The sequence below is a fragment of the Mus caroli genome, unplaced genomic scaffold (assembly GCF_978045245.1).
Source record: "Mus caroli unplaced genomic scaffold, Mus_caroli_1 scaffold_2, whole genome shotgun sequence".
NCBI lineage: Eukaryota > Metazoa > Chordata > Mammalia > Rodentia > Muridae > Mus > Mus caroli.
The window spans coordinates 75,931,313-75,954,147 of NW_028227257.1; the positions used below are offsets into that span (position 1 = coordinate 75,931,313).

The 22,835-nt window shown below is 42.7% G+C and overlaps 1 protein-coding gene across 1 annotated transcript; it reads left to right on the forward strand.

Annotated features, from left to right (window-relative positions):
* Positions 1-294: 294 nt before the first annotated feature.
* Prrg4 (proline rich and Gla domain 4) lies at positions 295-21,728 on the forward strand. The gene is made up of 6 exons (XM_021156914.2): positions 295-516; positions 854-978; positions 4,769-4,932; positions 7,697-7,745; positions 10,578-10,710; positions 17,494-21,728. Exons 2-6 carry the CDS (start codon positions 876-878, stop codon positions 17,723-17,725), a joined length of 681 nt encoding a protein of 226 aa, XP_021012573.1. The 5' UTR covers positions 295-516; positions 854-875; the 3' UTR covers positions 17,726-21,728.
* Positions 21,729-22,835: the final 1,107 nt, after the last annotated feature.

Here is a 22,835-nt window from a genome sequence, read left to right on the forward strand (position 1 = left end):
AATTGCTATTAATTAATTTTTGGTCATGTGACAATGCAAATCACTAACAAAGTATATTTTCTCGGATGAATGCTATGTTCTCACCCCTGGACCACCCTGCGAGAACAGCTGACCGAAGGTAACCTCGGGAGCCCAAGCTTCGGGCTCAAAACTCTGGTGGTGCCTAGGGCGCTCTGATAGGCCGCCAAAGTGTGAGCGTCCCGGTCGCAGTGGAGAAGGGCTGGGGACCGAGAGCGGGAGGAGGAGCGCTGCCAGGTGACCTCCTTGTCCCGTAGCGGTGGGAGTGGCTCCAGCACACAAGCTGGGCCCCGTGCAGCGCACGTTCCCCGAGCGCCCCTGCGCGGATCCTGGGCGCCTCTTTTGCGTCCTGGTGTCGCCTTGGAGCCGCGAAGAGCTAGGCTCCGACTGTCGCCGAGATCCAGACGCGTCCGCGACTCAGGGCCAGGCCACCTCCGGGCCAAGCGGATAACTCGGCTCCTACCCAGGGGCTGCTGGAACATGCGCCCCGGGACACAGGTGCGGCGACGGGCGCCGAGGCGGGGCGGGGAGGAGTGGGAGAGTCATCCAGAGACGATGTCTCGACAGTGGCATTCCAGCACCTAGCTGCCTGTCAGCGTGGGCGAGAGTCGCGTCTGCCTGGGCCAGTGTCCGAACTCTCCTCGGCAGCTTCCCGGGAGCACCTTTTGTTCCCAGGCGCTCCGGAGGTGCCACCTGCCCGGAGCGCCCTGGGTCCCATAGATTAAAAGCGGCGCGTGGGGTGCAACAGGTCGTTGACTCAGTTCCGACTAAAACCCAACCAGCTGAAACTTGGGCTGCTTTTCTTTTTTTAATGTCTTTGTCACTTTTGTTTTAGTTTGTTTGACAGTTGCTAGACTATGTTTCCACTTCTGATCGTACTCAGCCAGCTGCCCAGACTTACCCTCGCAGTTCCTCATTGTATCAGAAGCCTAAAGGATTCCGAACATGCCCCAGAAGAAGGTAAGCAAGCATGGCTGCCGATTGGGGGAAAACCCTTCTGAAACCAGTTGCAGTCTACTGTGTAGATAGATCTCAAGCCAAAGTGTGGTAGGGGGAATTACACGCCCCCGTGAACCACAGTGCAACAGCATATCCTTTGTTTTAATTTGTGGCTTTCTTGTTTAGAGTTGTGGGTTTTTAACTATAATATGTACAAACGTATCTCCCTTAGTAAACAGATGTTTAACACCTGGTTTGTGGTTGACTAAATTGAAAGCCTTTTTCGAAGTCCGAAAGTCAGTGAGTTGCCTTTTCCTAGATGAAGCTGTGTGTTAGTTATAAAGAGCAAGGCTGCTTCTTGGAAGACTGACAGAGAGGCCAGACTCTTGTCAGGACTTGTTTGTGCACCGCTGGGAGTCCCCTATAGACAAGTGCTCTACCGCTGAGCCACATCCTGTCCCCTAGTCTGGATTTGTGAGATCCAGAGCAAGGGCTGGAAGGTAGGATGACCCTTCTGGTCTTTGTTCCAAACGTTGTGTAGATAAAGGCAGATGCTTGAGAGATTAAGTGTAGCTTGCTGGCCCGGATTTTCGGTTACAGGTCACAAATTGGTTCCTGCTTCCATTTTAAAAGCCTAACCTAGCAAAACCAGAAGTGAGAAGGAAAAAAGAAAAAAAAAAAAAAAAAGCCCTAGCTCTCCGCTTCCTTCCCCCTACTTAGTCACTGGGTTTTGCCACGAGCACCAGCACCTTGGGGTTACTCAACTCACACATTCCTGTCCTTTAATATCCCTTATCTCCTTTATCAGATCCAGTTCTCAATAGGATCTGCCATTAATACCCCTGACAGACATTTGAATGATTGATGAAGTGTGCTCCCTCACTCCATGTGAGTGTGTGTGTGTGTTAGGAAAGGGCAATACTTCAGCCTAAAGGAATCACATTCTAACAGCAAAGTTCTAGGCAATTTGAATAGGCAAATTTGAAACAAGAGAGAGGTCGTTAGAATGAAAGGGATCTTTGTGTTTCCTCGCGCCCTCCATTATCCCTAAGGCGAGCTGTAGTATGGTCTATGCTCAGGTAAGACACAGAGACTGCTCTCTGGGATGGTTGTGAGTACATTGGTTTATACACATGGCAGGCACTGGAGTTACTGTCACAAACATCATAAAAGAATCCAGAAGTCAGAGCCAAGTGCAGAGGGCTACAGCTGGTTGCAGGAAATGAAAATGAGTCAGGAGGCATATATAAGCACACTTTGTGTGTCAGGCCCTCTGCTGGCCGCTAGAGATGGAGAAAGGACTGTCATTCTTGTCTTAGGAAGAGCTTTCTTCTCAGCCAAGAACATGAAGCCCTTCATTCGAATTCCATTTTTCATTTAAAAAGTATTTAACAATGCAAATGATAGATGCTGTTCCTGATTAACCTTAGAATAAGGATATTTTTTGTTTGCTTCGCTTTGTTCTTATTAGATATTTTCTTTATTTAAGAAATGCAAGCTGGGCAGTGGTGGCTCATGTCTTTAATCCCAGCACCTGGGAGGCAGAGGCAGGTGGATTTCTGAGTTCCAGGCCAGCTTGGTCTCCAGAGTGAGTTCCAGGACAGCCAGGGCTACACAGAGAAACCCTGTCTCAACAAACAAACAAACAAACAAACAAAAAAGTGCAAGTCCCTGGTCTAATTACATGATCAAAGCTCAGTGACAGAAGTAAGACAGGAAGGGAGGCCCCTGAAGCACCCGGGAAGAGTAAGCAGCAGCTGCTCACGCTGGGAGAGCCTTGTGAGACACAGGCACAGGCAGTGCTTCCCATCTGCACGTGAGACAGGCTCATGGGAATGCAAGAGGCACACTACCCCTCCCCTTATCTTCAGTCGGTGTGTCCCAGCCACTACCACCACTCTCACCCCTACCCCGCCCCCATCTCCCAACCCCCACCCCTTCATCCCCAAATATCCCTGAAACCTCAGATAGTACTAAAGCCTGTGAATAAACATGGCATACCACCAAACATGGTCTGTTCAAAATGGCTAACGGGCTGGCAGTGGATGCTGTGAGAGGACTAAATGGAAGGGCAGGAGCATGTTACTCAGGATGCTGGGTGACTCTTCCATTCCACATGTTTAGGCATTGGCTGGCCTAGGGTAACTGAAACTATACAAAGTGAGATTGTGAATCTGGAAGTAATTAAACCGAGGGTGGGGAAGGGAGCCCCCAGAGAGGTCTGCTAAAACTCTTAGGACACTGTTGAAGCAGAAGGATCTCATTTAGGAAACAGAAGAGAAGGATGGAATATCTTAGTAGTGCTTTTGTAACAATGGACTGCATGGACAGGCAACCTCTTAGGAGCATTCAGCACAAGAAAAACACAGGCGCAAAAGTCATGCACCCTCCCCCGCCACACACACAGTGGTCAAAAGGAAGGAAGAAGGTAGCAGCCCTCACTGGGAGCCCTAGGCATTCCAGGGAAGTTTGCTGCTTAACAAACAGAAGCAAACTTGACAGCGTTTCTCCTGAGAGCATGAGGAAAGCAGGGGAAAACAGAGCTGGCCTTGAAGGTTATATATAAGGTTAGCTTGAATGTTGTTATAACAGAAAAACTGTCACTAGGACTGGGCCTGTCCGTGAAAGAGTGCTGGCCCAGCACGTGTGATGCCCTGGCTTCCAGCTCCAGCACTGCCAGGAAAGAAGAGTAGGACATTAACACTCTGGAATAATGATAATAATAATAATAAATAATATGAATCACAGAAATCATATTGCTGTCCCCCTTCCTCATTTTTTTGCTATCAACTTTGCTGTGTAGCCCAGGCTGACTTCCGGGTCAAGGTCCTCCTGCCTCACCCTCTCAAACGTTCCACCTCATTATAGTTCTCACTAGAAGAGATCCCACAAAATACTGTGGGCATTTATCTGGAGGGTGGGATGAGTGGATGTGAGTTAATCTCCTAATTAGCATATAATTTTATAAATTTAGGAGTATAGAATTCTGTCTTTTAGTATAAGCTTGTATAAAACCCTCAACCTATAAATGTTAATTTAGGGCTGGGGAGACAGCTGAATGGGTAAGAGCTCTTGTTGCAACCCTGACAACTTCAACCTTGATCTACATCACTCATGAAAAAGCCACAAATTCCTGTACCTGTAGCCCCAGCACAGCTAGAGTCTGGGAGTTTGCTGACCAGGCAGAATAACCAGTGTTACGAGTTTCAGGTTCAGTGAGAGACTCTCCCTCAGAGAAAGAGATGGAGAGAGATGGAACAGGATACCTAACATTCTCTTCCGGCCTCCAGATGGGTAGGGGCACCAACACATGAGCACACACATCTCACATACAAATACACACATGTGCACACATAGACATACATTACAAACACACACACACACACACACACTCAAACACACATGCACCCAAAAAAGCATAGTAACTTATTATTAATAGGCCCTCAGTTGAATCCTACCACTATAAAGAAAAAAGGTGGGAAGGAAAATTAATAGGGAACTAACCTTTGGAAATAGAGTCGTCTCATCTGCTGTTTACAGTGGAAAAAAATCATCTAGAAAGATAGTCATCCTTTAATAATTTTTATATTAATAATTTGGGGCATAAGCATCTCACGTATTGTCTGGAATTGCCAACACCTCCCAGGATGCCTTTACAGATGCTACTTGTGGAGGCCAATGTGAAAGGCATCCAAGAGAGGCTGGTACAGGTCACCCAAGTCAAGAGAATGATTTCTTTTTCCTCCAGGTAAAAAGGGGAAGTTTCTGCATTATCTTTATTGCGTTTGACATCTTTTTTTTTCTCTTTTAGTCTTTGCATCAAAAGCAGCAGCAAACATCTTTATGAGCCGCCGCCTCCTGAACAATAGATTTGATTTAGAACTCTTCACTCCTGGGGACCTGGAGAGAGAGTGCTATGAAGAGTTCTGTAGTTATGAAGAAGCCAGAGAGATTTGGGGGGATGATGAAAATACGGTAATTTGTCTAGTGATATCAATTATCTGAAAAGTTACTTCATTGTACTTTGAGAAAGTGGCATTAAATACATTATAGACCTGTGGGATTTATTTTTTTTAAGATTTATTTTATTATTTATTTATTTATTTATGGTTTTTCAAGACAGGATTTCTCTGTGTAGCCTTGGCTGTCCTAGAACTCACTTTGTAGACCAGGCTGGCCTCGAACTCAGAGATCCGCCTGCCTCTGCCTCCCGAGTGCTGGGATTAAAGGCGTGTGCCACCACGCCCAGCTATTTTATTTATTTTTATTTTATTTTTATTTGAGTGCAATGTAGCTGTTTTCAGACACACCAGAAGAGGGCATCCGATCCCATTACAGATGGTTATGAGCTACCATGTCGTTGCTGTAAATTGAATTCAGGACCTCTGGAAGAGCAATCAGTGCTCTTAGTCGCTGAGCCATCTCTTCAGACTGACTTGTGTGCTTTAAATAAAATCAAAATTGTATGCCTATTACCTCTTTCCATTTCTTAAAATGCTAAGTAAGCCTCTTTAAAGTTGGCTTTGTATACGCAATTAGCTAGGTTTATAGTAATTAGCAAATTGTGGGCTATACTGTAATTTTGTGTTTAAAATTTTAAAAAATCTATTTATTTACCTATTTAGTTTGAGATGCAGTCCTTTGTATAGCTCTGGATATCCTAGAACTTCCTCTGTAGACCAGGCTGGCCTCAAACTCACAGAGGTTCTCCTGTCTCTGTTTTCAAGGTGCTGCTATTAAAGGTGTGCCCCACAAACATGCCTGGCCGTGTGTTCAGTGGTTATTATATTTAAAAATGGTCTTAGGGCAGGTGGATCTTAATTCAAGATGTTATTTGAAGATGGTTCAGAGACTACAGCACTAGAAGGCATATGCCCTTGGGTTCTGCCCCCAGCAACATCACTAAGACATTATTGGAGCTAGTTCTTTGCCTGGAAGCATCAATCACTTGAGACTCAGCTCAGGTTCTCCTCTTAGTGATCTTACCTTTTTTTATTGCCCATATCTATAGTTCAGCTATTTATTGATAATCTCCTATGTACAGGCACTGAGGATGTTATGTGTTTTTTTAAAGATTTATTTCATTTATGTGTATATATGTGTCTGTCTGAGCATGTACACCCACGTACATATGGGTGCATATGGATACCAGTGAACACATGGCTAGAAGAGTGTCAGATTCCACAGAGCTGGAGTTAAAGGTATTTAGGGGATGTGCTGCTTATTGTCCAAATGCTGGGCTCTGAACTCTGGTCCTCGGGATTGTACAGCAAGCTCTCTCAACCACTCAGCCGCCCTTCTAGCCTCTGGCACCATGGGCCCTGGCGTCTAGGATTTCACTGATTTGTCTATGTGATTTAAGGGAGGATTTTTTTCTTTTTTTTTTTTTTTTTTTTTTGAGTTGGTGAGCTCAGTAAATGGAGATCCTCCTGCCTCTGCTTCCTGAATGCTGGAATAAAAAACATGTACCACTATACCTAGCCTAAGAAAGAAAAAAAAAACGACTTATTTTAAAAATGAATTTCCACCGGGAGTGGTGGCACATGCCTTTAATCCCAGCACTTGGGAGGCAGAGGCAGGCAAATTTCTGAGTTCGAGGCCAGCCTGGTCTCCAGAGTGAGTTCCAGGATAGCCAGGGCTATACAGAGAAACCCTGTCTTGAAAAAACTAAAAAAAAAAAAAAAAAACCAACTAAAAATGAATTTCCATTTTATTTTAATGTGTATGCCTGCTTTATCTACATGTATATCTATGCATCACTTGTTTGCTGGTGCCTGAGGAGGTCAGATGAGGACTTCCCAGTCCCCTGGAACTGGAGCTATGGATGGTTGTGAGGCAGTGTGGTTACTGGGAACTGAACCTGGGTCTTCTGCAAGAGCAACAGGTGCTCTTAATCCACTGAGCCATCTCTTCAATTCCCAATGTTTTCAAAGTTCTCCATTAAAATATAGTTAATTAAAGCCTGACTGTTAACCTAGGTAATACAAAAGACAGACAGGTAACATGGTGCCTGCAGTAACATGGAATCTTGAATGTTAAGTGCAAGTTGCCTTCTCTGTATGTAAATAACGCCAGGCCTGCTCTTCTTTCTCCAGCATCCTTCTTTGCTCTTTACTGAATAGGAAGCTCTCCAGGGGTCCTTTCAGTTGCACAGCTAGGGACCCTAGTTATTCATTCTTCCATAATCCTTCCCAGCCACTCATTTCCTACAAATATTTACGACATGTATCAAGATGGGAAAACAAAGAATATTCTCTCTAGCCATGCCTGGGATTTAATGATGTTTCTCATAATTAAGAAAAATATATTTTCTAATTTAATCATGGTTCCTCAAGAAACAAAAATCTTGTATTCTTTCAAAGCACACAGAACTTAAACTGCCTCCGAGATAATTTTGCAAGTCAGTAAAGCCAACTATGGTAGCAAACAGAGCGCCACACCCCCAGTGCAGAAAATTGTCCTCAATTTCCCCCATTTGGTACCCTTGCTTCCTCTGAAATGTTACAGTCCCCCACTGACTTAGAAAGAGCCCCAGCTGGGTAAGGGGAGACTGACAGGGCATGGTAATGGAGAGCTGAAACTGGCAACAATCCCTTCACCAATTAACCAGACAGCAGAAAGGGCAGAGTGAGTCACTCCCTTCAACTTGAATGGACTGGTGTCCTACCTGTGTCGCATGCGAAAAAAAGAAATGATGATAAATTACATAAACTTACAATTTTTCATCTTTTCTTCCTAGATCAAATTTTGGCAGACTTATTCAATTAAAGGACCAACCACAGGATCAGGTACGATGAAGAATGCTTGCCTCGCCGCTCCCAGTTAGTGATCCATTTTAGTCTTGATGTCTGAGTTTGGCTATTGCTCAACATGCATACCAAGCGAGGACGGTTTCTCAATTATTTGCTGGGCTGTGTGAGCCAGATAGCTACCTTCATCTGTTTACACACTGGAAATCAAGTTTGGTGAGATAGTAGGGAAGTGAACTAATGCACACAAAGGTGTCCTAAGCAGCTCCGCAAAGTTAGAACTTGCACAAAAGTAGGGCTCTGCTAATTCTACTTATAAACTCCTCTCACTTTTTCTGTTGTTGCTATTACAAGGGAACAGAATACCTATGGTAGGTAAATGAGATTGCTAGATAAGGTTGAATATAGGGCTGGAGCTACAGCTTCAGTTATGCACCCCAGCAAACACACACACACACACACACACACACACACACACACACACACACACACACACACAGCTGGTACAGTGCTGCCTGAAGCCTCAGGTTTGAACTTCAAAAATGGCATAAAACTGGATATGGTGATGTACACCTATAATCTCACTGGTTGCCCTCATCAGCTACATAGTGAAGTCTGGGCTCTAGAAAACCACACCAACCCCCGGGGCAGAGAGAAGAGAATGACTGTGGATCTATCTCAGCACTAGGATACAAGTCTAGCATGTACAAAAGTCGGGGTTCAATCTTGGTACTAAAAAGAGGGGAAAAAAACAGAAGGAGAGTGCTAGAATTGAGTAACTTCTGGAGAAGGAAAAGGCATCATCTTATCTGTGTTGGTCATCTTTTTTTTTTTTAAAGGATTTATTTATTTATCATATGTAAGTACACTGTAGCTGTCTTCAGACATTCCAGAAGAGGGCGTCAGATCTCATTACGGATGGTTGTGAGCCACCATGTGGTTGCTGGGATTTGAACTCAGGACCTTTGGAAGAGCAGTCAGTGCTCTTACCCACTGAGCCATCTCGCCAGCCCCTTTTCTTTTTTTTAAAAAGACTTATTTATTTATTATGCATACAGCATTCTGCCTGCATGTATACCTGCATGCCAGAAGAGGGCACCAGTTCTCATTATATATGGTTGTGAGCCACCTTTTGGTTGCTCGGAATTGAATTCAAGACCTTTGGAAGAGCAGTCAGTGCTCTTAAGCTCTGAGCCAACTCTTCAGCCCCTCTTTTCTTTTTAATAACTTGATATAGAGCTGGACAGATGGCTCAGTGGTTAAGAGCACTGGTTGCTCCTCCAGAAGTTCTGAGTTCAATTCCCAGCAACCACATGGTGGCTCACAACCATCTTTATGGAGTCCTGATGCCCTCTTCAGGCAGGGAGATGTATATGCAGCAGAGCACTCATATATTAAATAAATAAAAATTTTTAAATATTTGACCTACTTATGAAAAGTGTGGTATTTTAATGCCCATATACGACGTGCAGTAATCAAGTCAGGGCAACTAGCATATGTATCACATCAAACATTGATCATTCATTTGAGGTGACAATACTCAAAAGCTTCTATTTTGAAATATCCAATACTTTATCAACTATAGCTACCCCACCATACTACAAAACAGCAGAACTTCCTGGTCCTATCTGATTATCATTTTGTTCTTCCTAACCAGTTGTTGGTTTTTCTTTTTTTTCTTTTTCTTTTATTTCTTTTTTGTTTGTTTGTTTGTTTGTTTGTTTGTTTGTTTTTAAATGCCTTCCACCCATTTCCCCTTCTAACCTCCTTTTTGTCTTTTATTTAATTAATCTTGCCCTTGATTCTTTCATTTGTCTTAGATAGGTTCCTCCTATAGGAGACTGTTACAAGGTGGCCTAATAAATGTATCTAAATGTATTTAGCTGAGCAAAGTACCTGTTTACCACACTTACTGTTAGATATTATTCATATAACATGACCTATTTAAGTAAACAAAAGAATTAAGTGTCTAAGAAGTACCATTTAAGAGCTGGCAAGAAGGCTCAGTGGGTAAAGATTCTTGCCATGAACTCTGAGTTCAACTCTCAGGGTTTACATGGTAGAAGGAAAAAAACAAACTCTCAAAAATTGTTCTCTGACATCTACACATGTGCCATGATACACCCCCAACACACACACAGTAAATAAATTATATATAAAGAACAAATATCATTTATCTTTCTTCAGGTAGATTCTCTAACACTTTTTGTTGTTGTTAAAGATTTATTTATTTATTTTATGCATATGAGTACACTGTCACTCTCTTCAGACACACCAGAAAAGGGCATCGGATCCCATTCCAGATGGTTGTGAGCCACCATGTGGTTGCTGGGAATTGAACTCAGGACCTCTGGAAAAGCAGTCAGTGCTCTTAACCGCTGAGCCATCTCTCCAGCCCTCTCTAACACTTTTAGTCCTAATACTCAGGTAGGAGGAAACAGTTGGATCTCTGAGTTTGAGGCCAGCCTTGTCTACAGAGTGAGTTCCAGAACAGCCAGGGCTACACAGAGAAACCCTGTCTCAAGAAACAAAGGAAAAAAAAAAAAAAAAAAAAAACAGAAAAAAAAATAAAAAAATAAAAATAAATTAGTTGTCAATGATGAGAATCTTCTCAATAATGTGTTAAATGAGCCAGGCAGTGGTGGCACATGCCTTTAATCCCAGCACTTGGGAGGCAGAGGCAAGTGGATTTCTAAGTTCGAGGCCAGCCTGGTCTACAGAGTGAGTTCCAGGACAGCCAGGGCTACACAGAGAAACCCTGTCTCACAAAAACCAAAAAACAAACAACAACAAAAAAAAGTGTTAAATGTATCGAAATTATAGATGATGCTCTTCAATCATACTATTAATTTATTTTAATGTCTCTTTAAGATGTTAACAAAGAGAAAATTGATGTTATGAGCCTTCTGACTGGATTGATTGTTGCTGGAGTATTCTTGGTTATTTTTGGCTTACTTGGCTACTATGTATGTCTCACCAAGTGTAAAAGGCGGCCATATCCAAGGTAAGTCAAAATATTAAGTTTATTAGTGTGCATTCTATATTGTTATTTTTTTGCATTTTTTTAAAGATTTATTTATTATTATATCTAAGTACACTGTAGCTGTCTTCAGATGCACCAGAAGAGGGCGTCAGACCTCATTAGGGGTGGTTGTGAGCCACCATGTGGTTGCTGAGAATTGAACTCAGGAACTTCGGAAGAACAGTCAGTGCTCTTTTTTTTTTAAACAGTAAAAAAAAACTTTAAAAATGTATTTTATGATGAATGTTTATATGATTTAGAGGTATCCCTCTTAGAATCATGGCAGAAAGAATCCTTTTTAGAGCATCAGAGTCTTCAAACCATGCCGATTCAAATTTTAAAAAGTTAGATTGCAATTTCAAGTGAATACAGGGAATTGTACTTTATGAGCCTCTGTCCCGGTTAACATCCCACTGATACATAAAAGTTATGATAGAATTGAGGTTATTAAATGGGTCTTTGGAGCTAGAATGCCAGTGGATTAATAGATGAGGGGATGGCAAGGAGGCAGTAGCTGTGGCCTGGTTCACTGATCTCAAGTTTATGTACCTGTGTGTTTTTGCTCTGCCAGGGTCCCACGGATGGAGAAGATGGCAGTCAGTGCTCTTAACCACTGAGCCATCTCTCCACCCCTGTATTGTTATTTTTAAGTAGATCAAACTGATAGCTTTTTGATTTTAGGTCTTTACAATAATCTTAGATCATTAAGAAGATTGCCAAGACAGTACAGAGAATTTTCATACACCCTTTGCTCAGCTTCTCCCATTATTCCCACATATGTTCCCACAGTAGATCTGTCAAAACTAAGCTCTAGTGCTAGAGACGAGACTCAGTCGGTAAAACCCACTCTGCACAGGCGTGAGACCTCTGATTACCAGCAACTAGAAAAGCCTGGTGTGGCAGCATGCGCTGTAATCCCAGCTTCAGGGAGATGGGAACAGAGACTCCCTAGGACTTGCCAACCGGGCTTCCTCAGCAAGCTGCAGTTCAGTGAGAGACCCTAACTCAAAAAATACAGTGGAGAGTAACTGAGGAAAACGCTGATGTTGACCTCTGACCTACACACAGACACAAACACAAACACAAAGACATTGCAATGTCATCACTCGTTACACTAAATTTATATTTTGCCAGTTTCTCTGTTACTGTCCTCTCTAGGGCCAGTTGAGGCTCCCACACTACACTTAATGATGTCTTCGCAGACTCTAAGCTGACAGATGTTTGGTGTTTTAACATCCATATTAACAACCTGATGATGCTATTACAAGATTTTTTCAAATGTATTTACTTATTTAGTGCGTTTGTGGGCACCTGTGAGTCACGAGAAACAGATGCTAATGATGCTATTTCTAAGATCCTTCAAAAGAATACAAGAACTAGGTGTAGCTGCTCAGAGCTACAATCCCAGCACTTGGGAGGTAGGGGAAAAGGGTTCAAGCGAGATAGCCGTCTGGACTACACAAAGAGACCTGTCTCAAAAATCCAAAGACTGGAGCTGTAGCTCAGCAGTAGAGTGCTTGTCTACTCTCGTGTGTCCCCCACTCCTTTCCACACCACCGTCCTATTATTTTCAGAAACAGAAAGTCCTGACTTAATAGATCTGTGTGGCAGAAACAAATTAATTCAGGGGCCAGAGGTGTGACTCAGTTGGTAGAGGGTTTGCCTAGTGTGCGAGAAGCCCTGGGTTCCAATCCCAGCACCACATACACCTGGTGTGGTGGCACAAGCCCCCAGATCACCAGCACAAGGGCGTGGAGGCAGGAGGATCAGAAGTTCAAACAATCCTTGGCTATGTAACAAACTGGATGCCAGTCTGAGACATAGGACACCTTGTTCTAAGTGTATGGGATGGGTGACAACCTGACATTAAACTATTATTGATACCTTAAAATTGAGTAAAGCAAAATTATTACCAATTAAGGATAAGTAGTACATTACTGGACTCACTCACATGACTTTCCAATCATCTCCAGCTCCATATCTGTGACCCCAGTCACTCCCCATCTCCTGATCAAGTCCCCAGGCCAAGCTCAGAGCCATCCTCCCACTCCTATGACCTCACACAGGTGGAATCACACCGCGTTAGTCTGACTGGATAATCTGGTGCAGTATTCTCAAGCCCCTTAGCATCTCCTTAGGAATTTGCATCCACCACTTGGTTTATATATTCTGCTGCATCACTCTAAGATGTGATTCCTTCCTAACACAACAGCCGTCTTAGACCAGCGTGTATTATTCCAGTCCTGGACAGGATGGGAAAGTGCAGGCGCTGGAATGCCAGTGTTCAGGTCTTGAGTGCACAGTTGTCGAGACCTTTGTCCTTGGACTCGTTACTTCCATGTCCATCAAAGCCACTGTGTCATTATCACTCATGTGTGAACTCAGGTTGTTCCAAACGTTTGAGAAACAGTGTTTCTATCTTCCCATGTACTGTGGGTTTTTTTTCTTTCTTTCTTTCTTTCTTTCTTTCTTTCTTTCTTTCTTTCTTTCTTTCTTTCTTTCTTCCTTTCTTTCTTTCTTCCTTTCTTTCTTTTTTTTTTTTTTTTGTTTTGTTTTGTTTTTCAAGACAGGGTTTCTCTGTATAGCCCTGACTGTCCTGAAACTCACTTTGTAGACCAGGCTGGCCTCAAACTCAGAAATCCGCCTGCCTCTGCCTCCCAAGTGCTGGGATTAAAGGCATGCGCCACCATGCCCAGCTTGTGCTTTTTTTTTAAAAACAAAACAAAACAAAACACATGTAAGGCCCTGTTCAGTTCCCAGCACCACAGAACAACCAAACACAAAACCATTTCGGAGCTTGGACTGATTGGACTGATTACAGATTCACCAGCATTCATATGTTCATATGACATTAAAATTGAGATATATCGTAAATAAATTATTTTTAGACTCAGCAGATTACAAAATATTGACTAATGAATCTGCCTCAGTCCCTGTGTAACTAACTTCAGCCCTGCTGGTCACGAGCCATGTGCTGCAGCCTCTAGTGTCCACCAATGATCAATGCGTGCTGTAGTTTTCAAAAGTGAAGGAGATAAGGAGTTAAGGCGAGAGAGAGAGAGAGAGAGAGAGAGAGAGAGAGAGAGAGAGAGAGAGAGAGAGAGAGAGAGAGAAGACTGGGTAATTTCAGCTTGGGGATGATGGTGACAGGTGAACGAACCCTCCATGGAGCAAGAGGGATTAAAAGGAGGCTTCTTTTTTGGCCACTGTTTTTGAGAAAGTTGCACCCTGGGAGCACAATGCTTGAATAATTCATGGTGGAGCAGGAAGAACCTGTAGGGTAGAGAAGTGTCCATCAAGATGCCAGCGCAGGATTCCCAGGGGAAGCCAGGAGTCTGGACTTGTCTCTGAGGGAAAAGAAGCTGTGAGACTTGGTGTTGGTAGGAAGAGGATACAGATGTAGGGAGGATGTTAGTTGTCTCTTGACGTCTGGCTGAAGGACCATACACGAAAACTCCTCAGGGGAAAAATGAAATTCGGATTTAGCAGAATAAGATAATATTTTATATCAAAGATTTTAAAGATAGTTCAAGAGGGCCTGAAGATGTGGCTCAGCAGTTAAGAGCACTGGCTGCTCATAGAAAACAAAACAGTTTAAAAAAAAAAAGAAAGAAAGAAAGAAAGAAACAAAGAAAGAAAGAAAGAAAGAAAGAAAGAAAGAAAGAAAGAAAGAAAGAAAGAAAGAAAGGGAGATACAGGAGAGTGGAACAACAAACGGTACCATGAAAAGATACTTGAGCTGATGTTTCTCCAAAGGGGACAGACAAACATCCAACAAGCACCTGAAATGACATAGAGCATGCTGGGATTGCACATGCTGTGCTACTGTGTCTGGTTTTTTTATATAGATCTGGGAATCCAACCTCAAGTTATCTGTGTTTTAAGACAAACAGGTACTAAGCCAACTCCCCAGACCTAAGTTAACTGTCCCTTAGTGGGAAAAATACTATAGACATGGTTTAGAGGTTAGTCAAAATCGTCTCTGAATCTTAATTCGTTTATTACCCTTAACTATAGGAGGTTATTTTATGCATTGATACTTTCTAGTCAGCCAACTTCACAGTCTAAACAGCTCAATTTACTAACATCTAAATTGCAAGATGGCTCAGTAGGTTAAAAGCACTTGCCACTAATCCTGATGGCCCAATTTCAGTCCTTGAGATTTTCATGGTAGGAGAAGAGAACTGAATGAGAAAGTTGTCCTCAGACTGAGAGAGAGAGAGAGAGGGAGGGAGGGAGGGAGAGAGAGAGAGACAGAGAGAGACAGAGAGAGAGACAGAGAGAATGTGTGCAGTTCACAGGAGAGAATAGAAAGCCATACGTTGAGAACATCAGACCCACGTGGCATTTTAGCTTTCACTAGCTGATAAGGTTTAATGAAAAGATTTGTTGGGAGTATTGGTACAAATCTGCAATTCTAAAACTGGGCAGGAGGATTGCCCAGTTTAAGATGAGCTAACAATAGTGAGTTCAAGGTCAGCTCAGCAACCTGGAAGGAAGACCCTGCCCCCCACCCCCAAATTTTAAAATGACTAGAGATGGCTTGTCTAGTAGCATGCCCAAGACTCTGGGTTCAATCTTAATATGAAGAGGAGGGTTAGACTTGAACAAAGCCTTTTTCAGTGCTGAGAGTCGAACCCAGATCTTTACAAGCACTAGGCTACCGCTTTAGTATGTACTTGACCAAGAAGTACAGAATGACAGCAGCATTTCCACAATGGAACAATGCCAGTCAAAAGCACAGGGAAGCAGACTTGGGTGTAGCTCAGTTGATAGATCTCTTGCTTAAGCATTCATAAAGTCAATTGTTCAAACCCTGGGCCTGCACGATTAGAGCATGGTAGTAAATGTCTGTAATCTCAAAGCTCAGGAGGTAGAGGCAGGAGATCGAGGTCATCCTTAACACATAGTGAGTTTGAGGCCAGCTTGAGCTACAGTGGACCCTGTTTCAGGAAAAGGGATGTGGCAGGGGAGAAGGGGAGAAGAACAGAGAAGAATAAAAGAAGAGAAGAGAGAAAAAGGGAGACTGAGAATTCTACTTAACAGAGAAGAAGGCTATGAAAAATACAGTGAGGCCAGAGTAAAGGAGGCTTTGAAGTGAGGGTTCAGGAGTTCCGCAGCCAGGAAAGCAAGCCACTCTAGACTGCAAGACAGAAATACTGCCTGGGAAGAGTCAAAGGTCAACCAGGCATCAGGGCTGGCACCTCTGTGGCATCTGTCACCTTGGCTTGCTGTCATGCCGCCTCACAAAGCCCAGACTTGATTTCAGGAGCAAGGGAAAACAGGATTCACACTGCTGGAAGCCTAACATCAAACATCCTACTCGGTCCACCCCAACTGTGGAGGTAGCTTTATTATCCCCATTTTAGAGAGAGGGAAACTGAGTCAGGGAGCCTGACTTTGATCAGGGATGACAGAGTATAGTTTCAGCACCACATCTGACTGGAGACTTCAAAGCTCTTAGCGCTTCTATTATACCAAGAGGTAGAAAGACTACTATGGGCTTCCGCGTGTAAAGTAAACTTGCTGTGGTATTAATGAATTGGGTTCTACATTTATCAAAAATAGTTGGGTTTTTTGTTTGTTTGGTTTGGAGTATTTTGTTTTTTGTTTGTTTGTTTGTTTTCCGGGGGTGGGGGGAGTTCGAGACAGGGTTTCTCTGTGAAGCCCTAGCTATCCTGGAACTCACTTTGTAGATCAGGCTGGCCTCGAACTCAGAAATCCACCTGCCTCTGCCTCCCAAGTGCTGGGATTAAAGATTTTTACCACCTTGCCCAGCTGGCTTTTTTTTTTTTAATAAGACAAGGCCTTGTGAATACCTGGCTGGACTTGAATTTGCTATGTAGCCAAGGATTGCCCCAGCTTCTATCTCCCAAGTGTTATGATTTTAGAAATGGGATACTATTCCCAGTTTAGGATTTATATCCCCTCCCCCACACACCACCCCTGTGTGTGTGTGTGTGTGTGTGTGTGTGTGTGTGTGTGTGTGTTGTGTGTTTGGAGCAGGGGAATGTTATATGAATATGTGCACATTCATGTTGTCATGTATGGAGGCCAGAGGTCAATGTCAGATGTTTTTCTCAGTCTTTCTCTGCCTTATTTGTTGACACAAGGTCTCTTGCTAAAAATGAGCTATAGGGAGACTTGTCTCAAAGAATCAAATGAAAAATTCTAAACTGGGACTGGGAAGATGGTCAGTGGAGGAAGTGCTTGCTATGAAAGCACATGCACCCAGTGTCGCACATACATACATGCAGGCAAGACAGTCATACACATGAAATAAATATAAATAAATGGATTTAAAAGTTGAACATGGTAGTGCATGTTTGTAATTGTGCTGAGGAGGTAGAGACACTTGGATTCTGGGTACAGTCTAGCTGAAACGGTGAGCTTCGTTTTCCTTGTTTTAAAAACTTGGAACAGGGTTTTTCTGTGTGGTCCTGGTACCCTGGAACTCTGTAGACCAGGCTGGCCTTGAACTCACAGAGATATCTCTCCCTCTGCCTCTGGAGTGGTGTGCCTGGTAAAGTTTAGATTATTTATTTAGACTTCCCAGACATGGCTTCCCTGTGTAGCCCTGGCTGTCATAGAACTCACTCTATACACTAGGCTGGCCTTGAACTCAAAGATCCAACTACCTCTGTCTCCTGAGTGCCGGGATTAAAGGTATCTGCCCCCACCACATGGCTACTAGAATTTTCTAATGTCATTATGTTAACCAAGAAATGCACCTCTGTTAAACCTAAATGTCACCTCTCTGTTTAGCTCTTCAGCCAACTACACAAGAAGGGCCAGATACACACCCTCCATTGTTTTCAGAAGCCCTGAGGAAGCTGTCTTATCTCCATCAACATCTTCAGAGGATGCAGGACTACCTTCCTATGAACAGGCAGTAGCACTGACCAGAAAGCACAGTGTCTCACCACCACCTCCCTATCCTGGGCCTGCAAAAGGATTTAGGGTATTTAAAAAGTCCATGTCACTCCCATCTCACTAAGCCTACCTGGCTGCCTTGCTGGAAGACATTCATTCGTGTGGTTGAATAATTTGTTCTCCCTGGGGGCGGAAAAAAAAAGATGTGCTTGTTCAGCTTCTTATGACACATTGCAAGGAATAAAGGAATGATGCATACAGAAGAGAGTTCACCACAGCTCTGCTTTCGTCTTGGACTTGAGCTGGATCACTATCATCTTGGTAAGAAACTTCAACTCCATTACCTTGAAGTTAAGAAGAAAGTGCCTTTTGCAATGTATACTGAACTGGTTCAAAAGTCTTTGCTGTAGCTGGATAATGTGGTGTGTGCCTACAAACACTCAGGAGGCTTCGAGGGGAGGGATGAGAGTGCAAGGCCCTGGGCTCTGTCAAGACCCTGTCTGAAAACACAGTTTGTTATTAGTAGAATAATTAGAATTAGCCAACCAGGAACTGTTAATCTTAGATCATGAGATTGGGTCTTCTCTTTAGGATTTCTTTTTGGCTGAAAATACTTCATGGAATTTGATGCTTTGCTGTAAACCTGTGGCCTTGATATAATCACTTGGTTTCCTGTTCTAATTAGTGCAGAGCATTCAGCAAATGTGCAGGTCTTAGTTTTTCACTATCGATCACAGTTCAATGGTGTCAGAGGGTTTGTTTCTTTTTGTTTTTTTAAATTCATGGATTAAGGGGATGCTTCACTTGGAAAGTGCTGGTCATACAAATAGAAGGACCTGAGTTCAATCCTCAATACTCATGTTTGAAACAAACAAACCAACAACAAACAACAAAGTGAGCAAACAAACAAAACAAATTTGAGTACTTGGGTGCACACCTGTAATCTCAGCACTGTGGGGAGGACTCAGGAGGACCCCTGAGCCTGGTGGCTAGTCACAGGAGCTGAACCAGGAACCTCTAAATTTAGTCTTAAAACTTAAGATAGCGAGGTGGGTGAATGCCTTTAATCCTGGCACTTGAGAGATCTCTCTGTGAGTTCAAGGTCAGCCTATTCTACATTTTGAGTTCTGGGACAGCTACAAAGCCTGTCTGAGAAAAAACAAACAAACAAAAAGCAAAAAACAAGACTGCGAGGTAGGGGTATATGTCTTTGATCACAGCACTCAGAAGGCAGAGGCAGAAGGATCTCTGAGTTCGAAGCCACCTTGGTCTATAGAGCTAGTTCCAGGACAGCCAGGGCTACACAAAGAAACCCTGTCTCAAATACCATTTAAAAAAAATTAAGGTGGAGAACAGTTGAAGAAGATACAAATGTCAACTTCTGGCCTCTACACGCACAAGCTTGCATGCACGAGCATACATGCACATACAATATTGATGAGCTGGAAGTTTAGTAATAGAATGGTAGAGGCAAGTGGTTGAACATTTGCGTCATGTCCATAAGGCCCTGGCTTTGAGGTCCTCAGCAGTATCAACCAGAAAGCCTCTGCATCTTAGATGCATGGGTATGTCTGTGTGTGTGTGTGTGTGTGTGTGTGTGTGTGTGTGTGTGCGTGAGCATGCTGGAGATTGAAGCAAAGCATCATATGTGCTAAGCACATGCTATACAATTAAGCCAAACTCTGTCTCCCTTGATTCTCCGAGTACATCTTAACACACAGAAAACACATCATAGTCTTATCAGATACTTGTCATAATCATATAAATGGCCAGTTCTTCCATAATAATGTAGAAGAGCTCAGTGAAAAACCCATGCTCAGCATACGTGCAAGAACCTGGGTCAGACCCCCAGCACCAAAACAAAAACGTAGCAGAGTATGACGCGCAAGTGTGGAGCACATACTCACTAACATACATGCTTGTATATTTGAGGCCCATTGCTCGTTAGCAGTCGAGGAACCATACATGCTGAGGTCAAGGAAGCACACACTCTTGAAAACTCAACTGAAAAAATGTTGGGGATTTCTTTGTCTGTTTCTGCCAGACGTTTCCCTATTCTTTAAGATCCTTTATAAATTGTTACTGTGTTTTATGTTTGTAGAGTGAGATTGCAATCCTGCTTGCATTTGATGTTTACGTCCAAATTAAGTATCTAGAAAGTCTACATTGTATGGCAGTATGTGTGGATGTGAGCGTATGAGTCTTTTATGGCATTGTAATCTGTTGGACCTGGTATAACATACCAGCAGTCTCAACACTTAGGAGGCAGAGGCATGAGGATCACAAGTTTGGGGCCAGCCTTGGGCTACATACTTAGTTCAAGGGTCATCTAGAATAATTAGTGAGTTCTTGTCTCAGATAAAACAAAGCACAGACAGCACTATCTTTACGAAGGCAGATACAAGGAAGATATTAGTTGTTAGAGACTGGGAAAGCTGGCTGCTTATCACAAATAGGTCATCTACCAACACTTCTATGTAATTAGAAGCATTTTTAAGTCACCCATATTACCCCTCAAGTTCTGTTGTTCTTCATATCTTCTCTCCACTGCATAATTTCCGCTATAACTATATGCTTTGCATGTATTTTAATTCTCTTTTCAAAAGGTTACTAGAACTGACTGCTTGCTTTGTAATAATCAGAGTTAGGGCATGACTTGCCTGAACTCCCTCAGGTTGGTAAAAGCTGGGTTTGCTGTGAGTGAGCCCAGGTATCTAGTCCCCTCTCACACAGAATTATACTTAGGACAAGTAGAAATATAAAAAGATGGGAGAAATAGAGAGATTTTTCTGTGGTTGAAAGCACATGCTGCTCTTCCAAGGGACCCTTTGTACCCAAGCTCTCATATTGGGCTCCTCCAACCACCTACAACTCCATCTCCAGGGGATCCAATGCCTTCCTCTGGTTTTTGCAAGCACCTGCATTCATGTGGCATACACTCACACAGACATGCATTCACGTGCACACACACACACACACATATAAATTAAAAACATAGTTTTTAAATTTTTATTTTGTTTTATTTTAGTTTTTTAAAGCAGTGTTTCTCCATGCAGCCCTGGCTGTCCTAGAACTCACTATATAAACCAGGTTAGCCTCAAACTCAGAGATCCATCTGTCTTGCCTCCCAAGTGCTGGCATTAAAGGCATGCACACCTGGCACATATATGTGTGTGTGTGTGTGTGTGTGTGTGTGTGTGTGTGTGTGTGTGTGTGTATGAAATTTAAAGTTTGTCTTCTTTTACATTTTCTTGCTCATGGTAGGAAAGAGCTCTACCCTTGGGCTACACACACTTCCATACCCCATATCTTTTACCAAATCCTAATTTGAAATGTTGTATTGACTCTCTGAGTCTAACCACAAAGTTAGCTTCAGGACCTGTGACAACCTCACATTGTCCCACTAGTAACCTTACCTTGGTCATCTACCCTAACTTGAAGGAATCTCAAGTCCACCACTAAAACTGTGAAGTCACTGGCTGGTCTTCCTACAGCACCAGTGTTGGTGTCACGATACTTTAAACACAAAAAGAAAACTATAATTGAACCGTTGTTACCAAGCACCTGGTAACTGAAGGGGAATTTCTCAGTGTGAAGCCACTGACATGGATTCTGTTTTGCTAACCTTTTTCTTACCTGTGGCGTTTTGGGTGCTGAGTTGTTTCACGTGATTTCTGTAGGGCTTTTTAGTATGTTGTTTTGTTTTTGCTTCTCCGGGGACAGGTTGATGCTAAACATTAAATCTGTTTTCATGTAGGTTTTATTATACATGACTAGACCAGGTTTTCTTTCCGTTTCGATTGGGAAATGAATGGAATATGGCTCTAAGAAGATTTGAAAGAAAAAAAAAAGACACGGTTATAAAACTCTGCATTTGGTAGGACAAAATGGCTGTGGGAGTTTTGCATCTGTTAATAATATGCTCTGAGGAAGGAGAGCGGGAGGGACACACTAAGAACGATTCACAGCTGTAGAGAAAGAAGCATAGTCTTCTGTTTGTCCCCAGACTTTTTTCTTTCGTGTGAAAAAGGTGGTGGTGGGCATCAAACCCAAGGCCTTGCCCCTGCCAGACGCGCACCGAGCAGTGATTTGTGTTAACAGTCTCTTCCTCTTGCATTAGTCTCCAAATTTCTTTTTTTTTTTTTTTTTTTTTTTTTTTGGTTTTTTTTCGAGACAGGGTCTCTCTGTGTAGTCCTGGCTGTCCTGGCACTCACTTTGTAGACCAGGCTGGCCTTGAACTCAGAAATCCGCCTGCCTCTGCCTCCCGAGTGCTGGGATTAAAGGCGTGCCCGGCTAGTCTCCAAATTTCTAACCAGATTTTTTTTTTTTTTTTTTTGGTTTCTCAGATCATTTATTTGTGTATACTCCTCCTAAGTGAACAAGAGAATTTTAATGCTAAAAGATTTACTTGTGCTTAGCAAAAGCTCATATTATTCATAACATTTTGTTTTAATTTAATGTGACTTAAATTTTACTGTTTGTTTGATCTGAAATGTTATGTATGACACATATGCTATTAGAGGAATGTCTAGTATTTCCATCATTTTTTAAAAGATTAGATTGTTGGAGACAGGCATGATAACATATACCCAGAATACCAGGAAACTGAGACAGATTCAAGACCAGCCTTGGCTACAGAATAAGACCCTGTCTCAAAAACAAGAAAGGAAAGAATTAAGGAAGGAAGGGAGGGAGGGAGGAAGAGAGGGAGGGAGGAAAGGGTGGGAGAGGGAAAGAAAGAAACAAAGAAAACCAAAGCCAAACAAACAAACTATTATATTGGGTTGAACAGTGGTAAAATGCACACTTAGTTTACACAGGCACCTGGGTTTGATCCCCAGCACCAAGTGAAAGAGTTTAATAATGTGCTGAAGAGCTAGTTCAGTGGGTAAAGGCATACCCAGGTCTCGAATAGCTGAAGAAGAGAACTTATTCCTGCAAACTGGTCTCTGGTGACTCCCACATGTGCACAGTGTCACATATTCTAATAAGTAAATAAATGCAATTAATTTTTTAATTAAAATAAGATAAAGATAAAAGTCATTACTGTTTGTAGATACTGTCTCTGGTCATCCGAAACATGTATGCTATATGTTGATGCCTTCAGTCTGATGGACTGGATTTCTTCCATGTTTTGTGTTTACAAACCTTTCCTTCACAGTTTGAAGTTAACCAGTACAAATGTATCAGTATTTGTATTATCTGGAAAAGACAACCCATTTTTTTTAATGCAT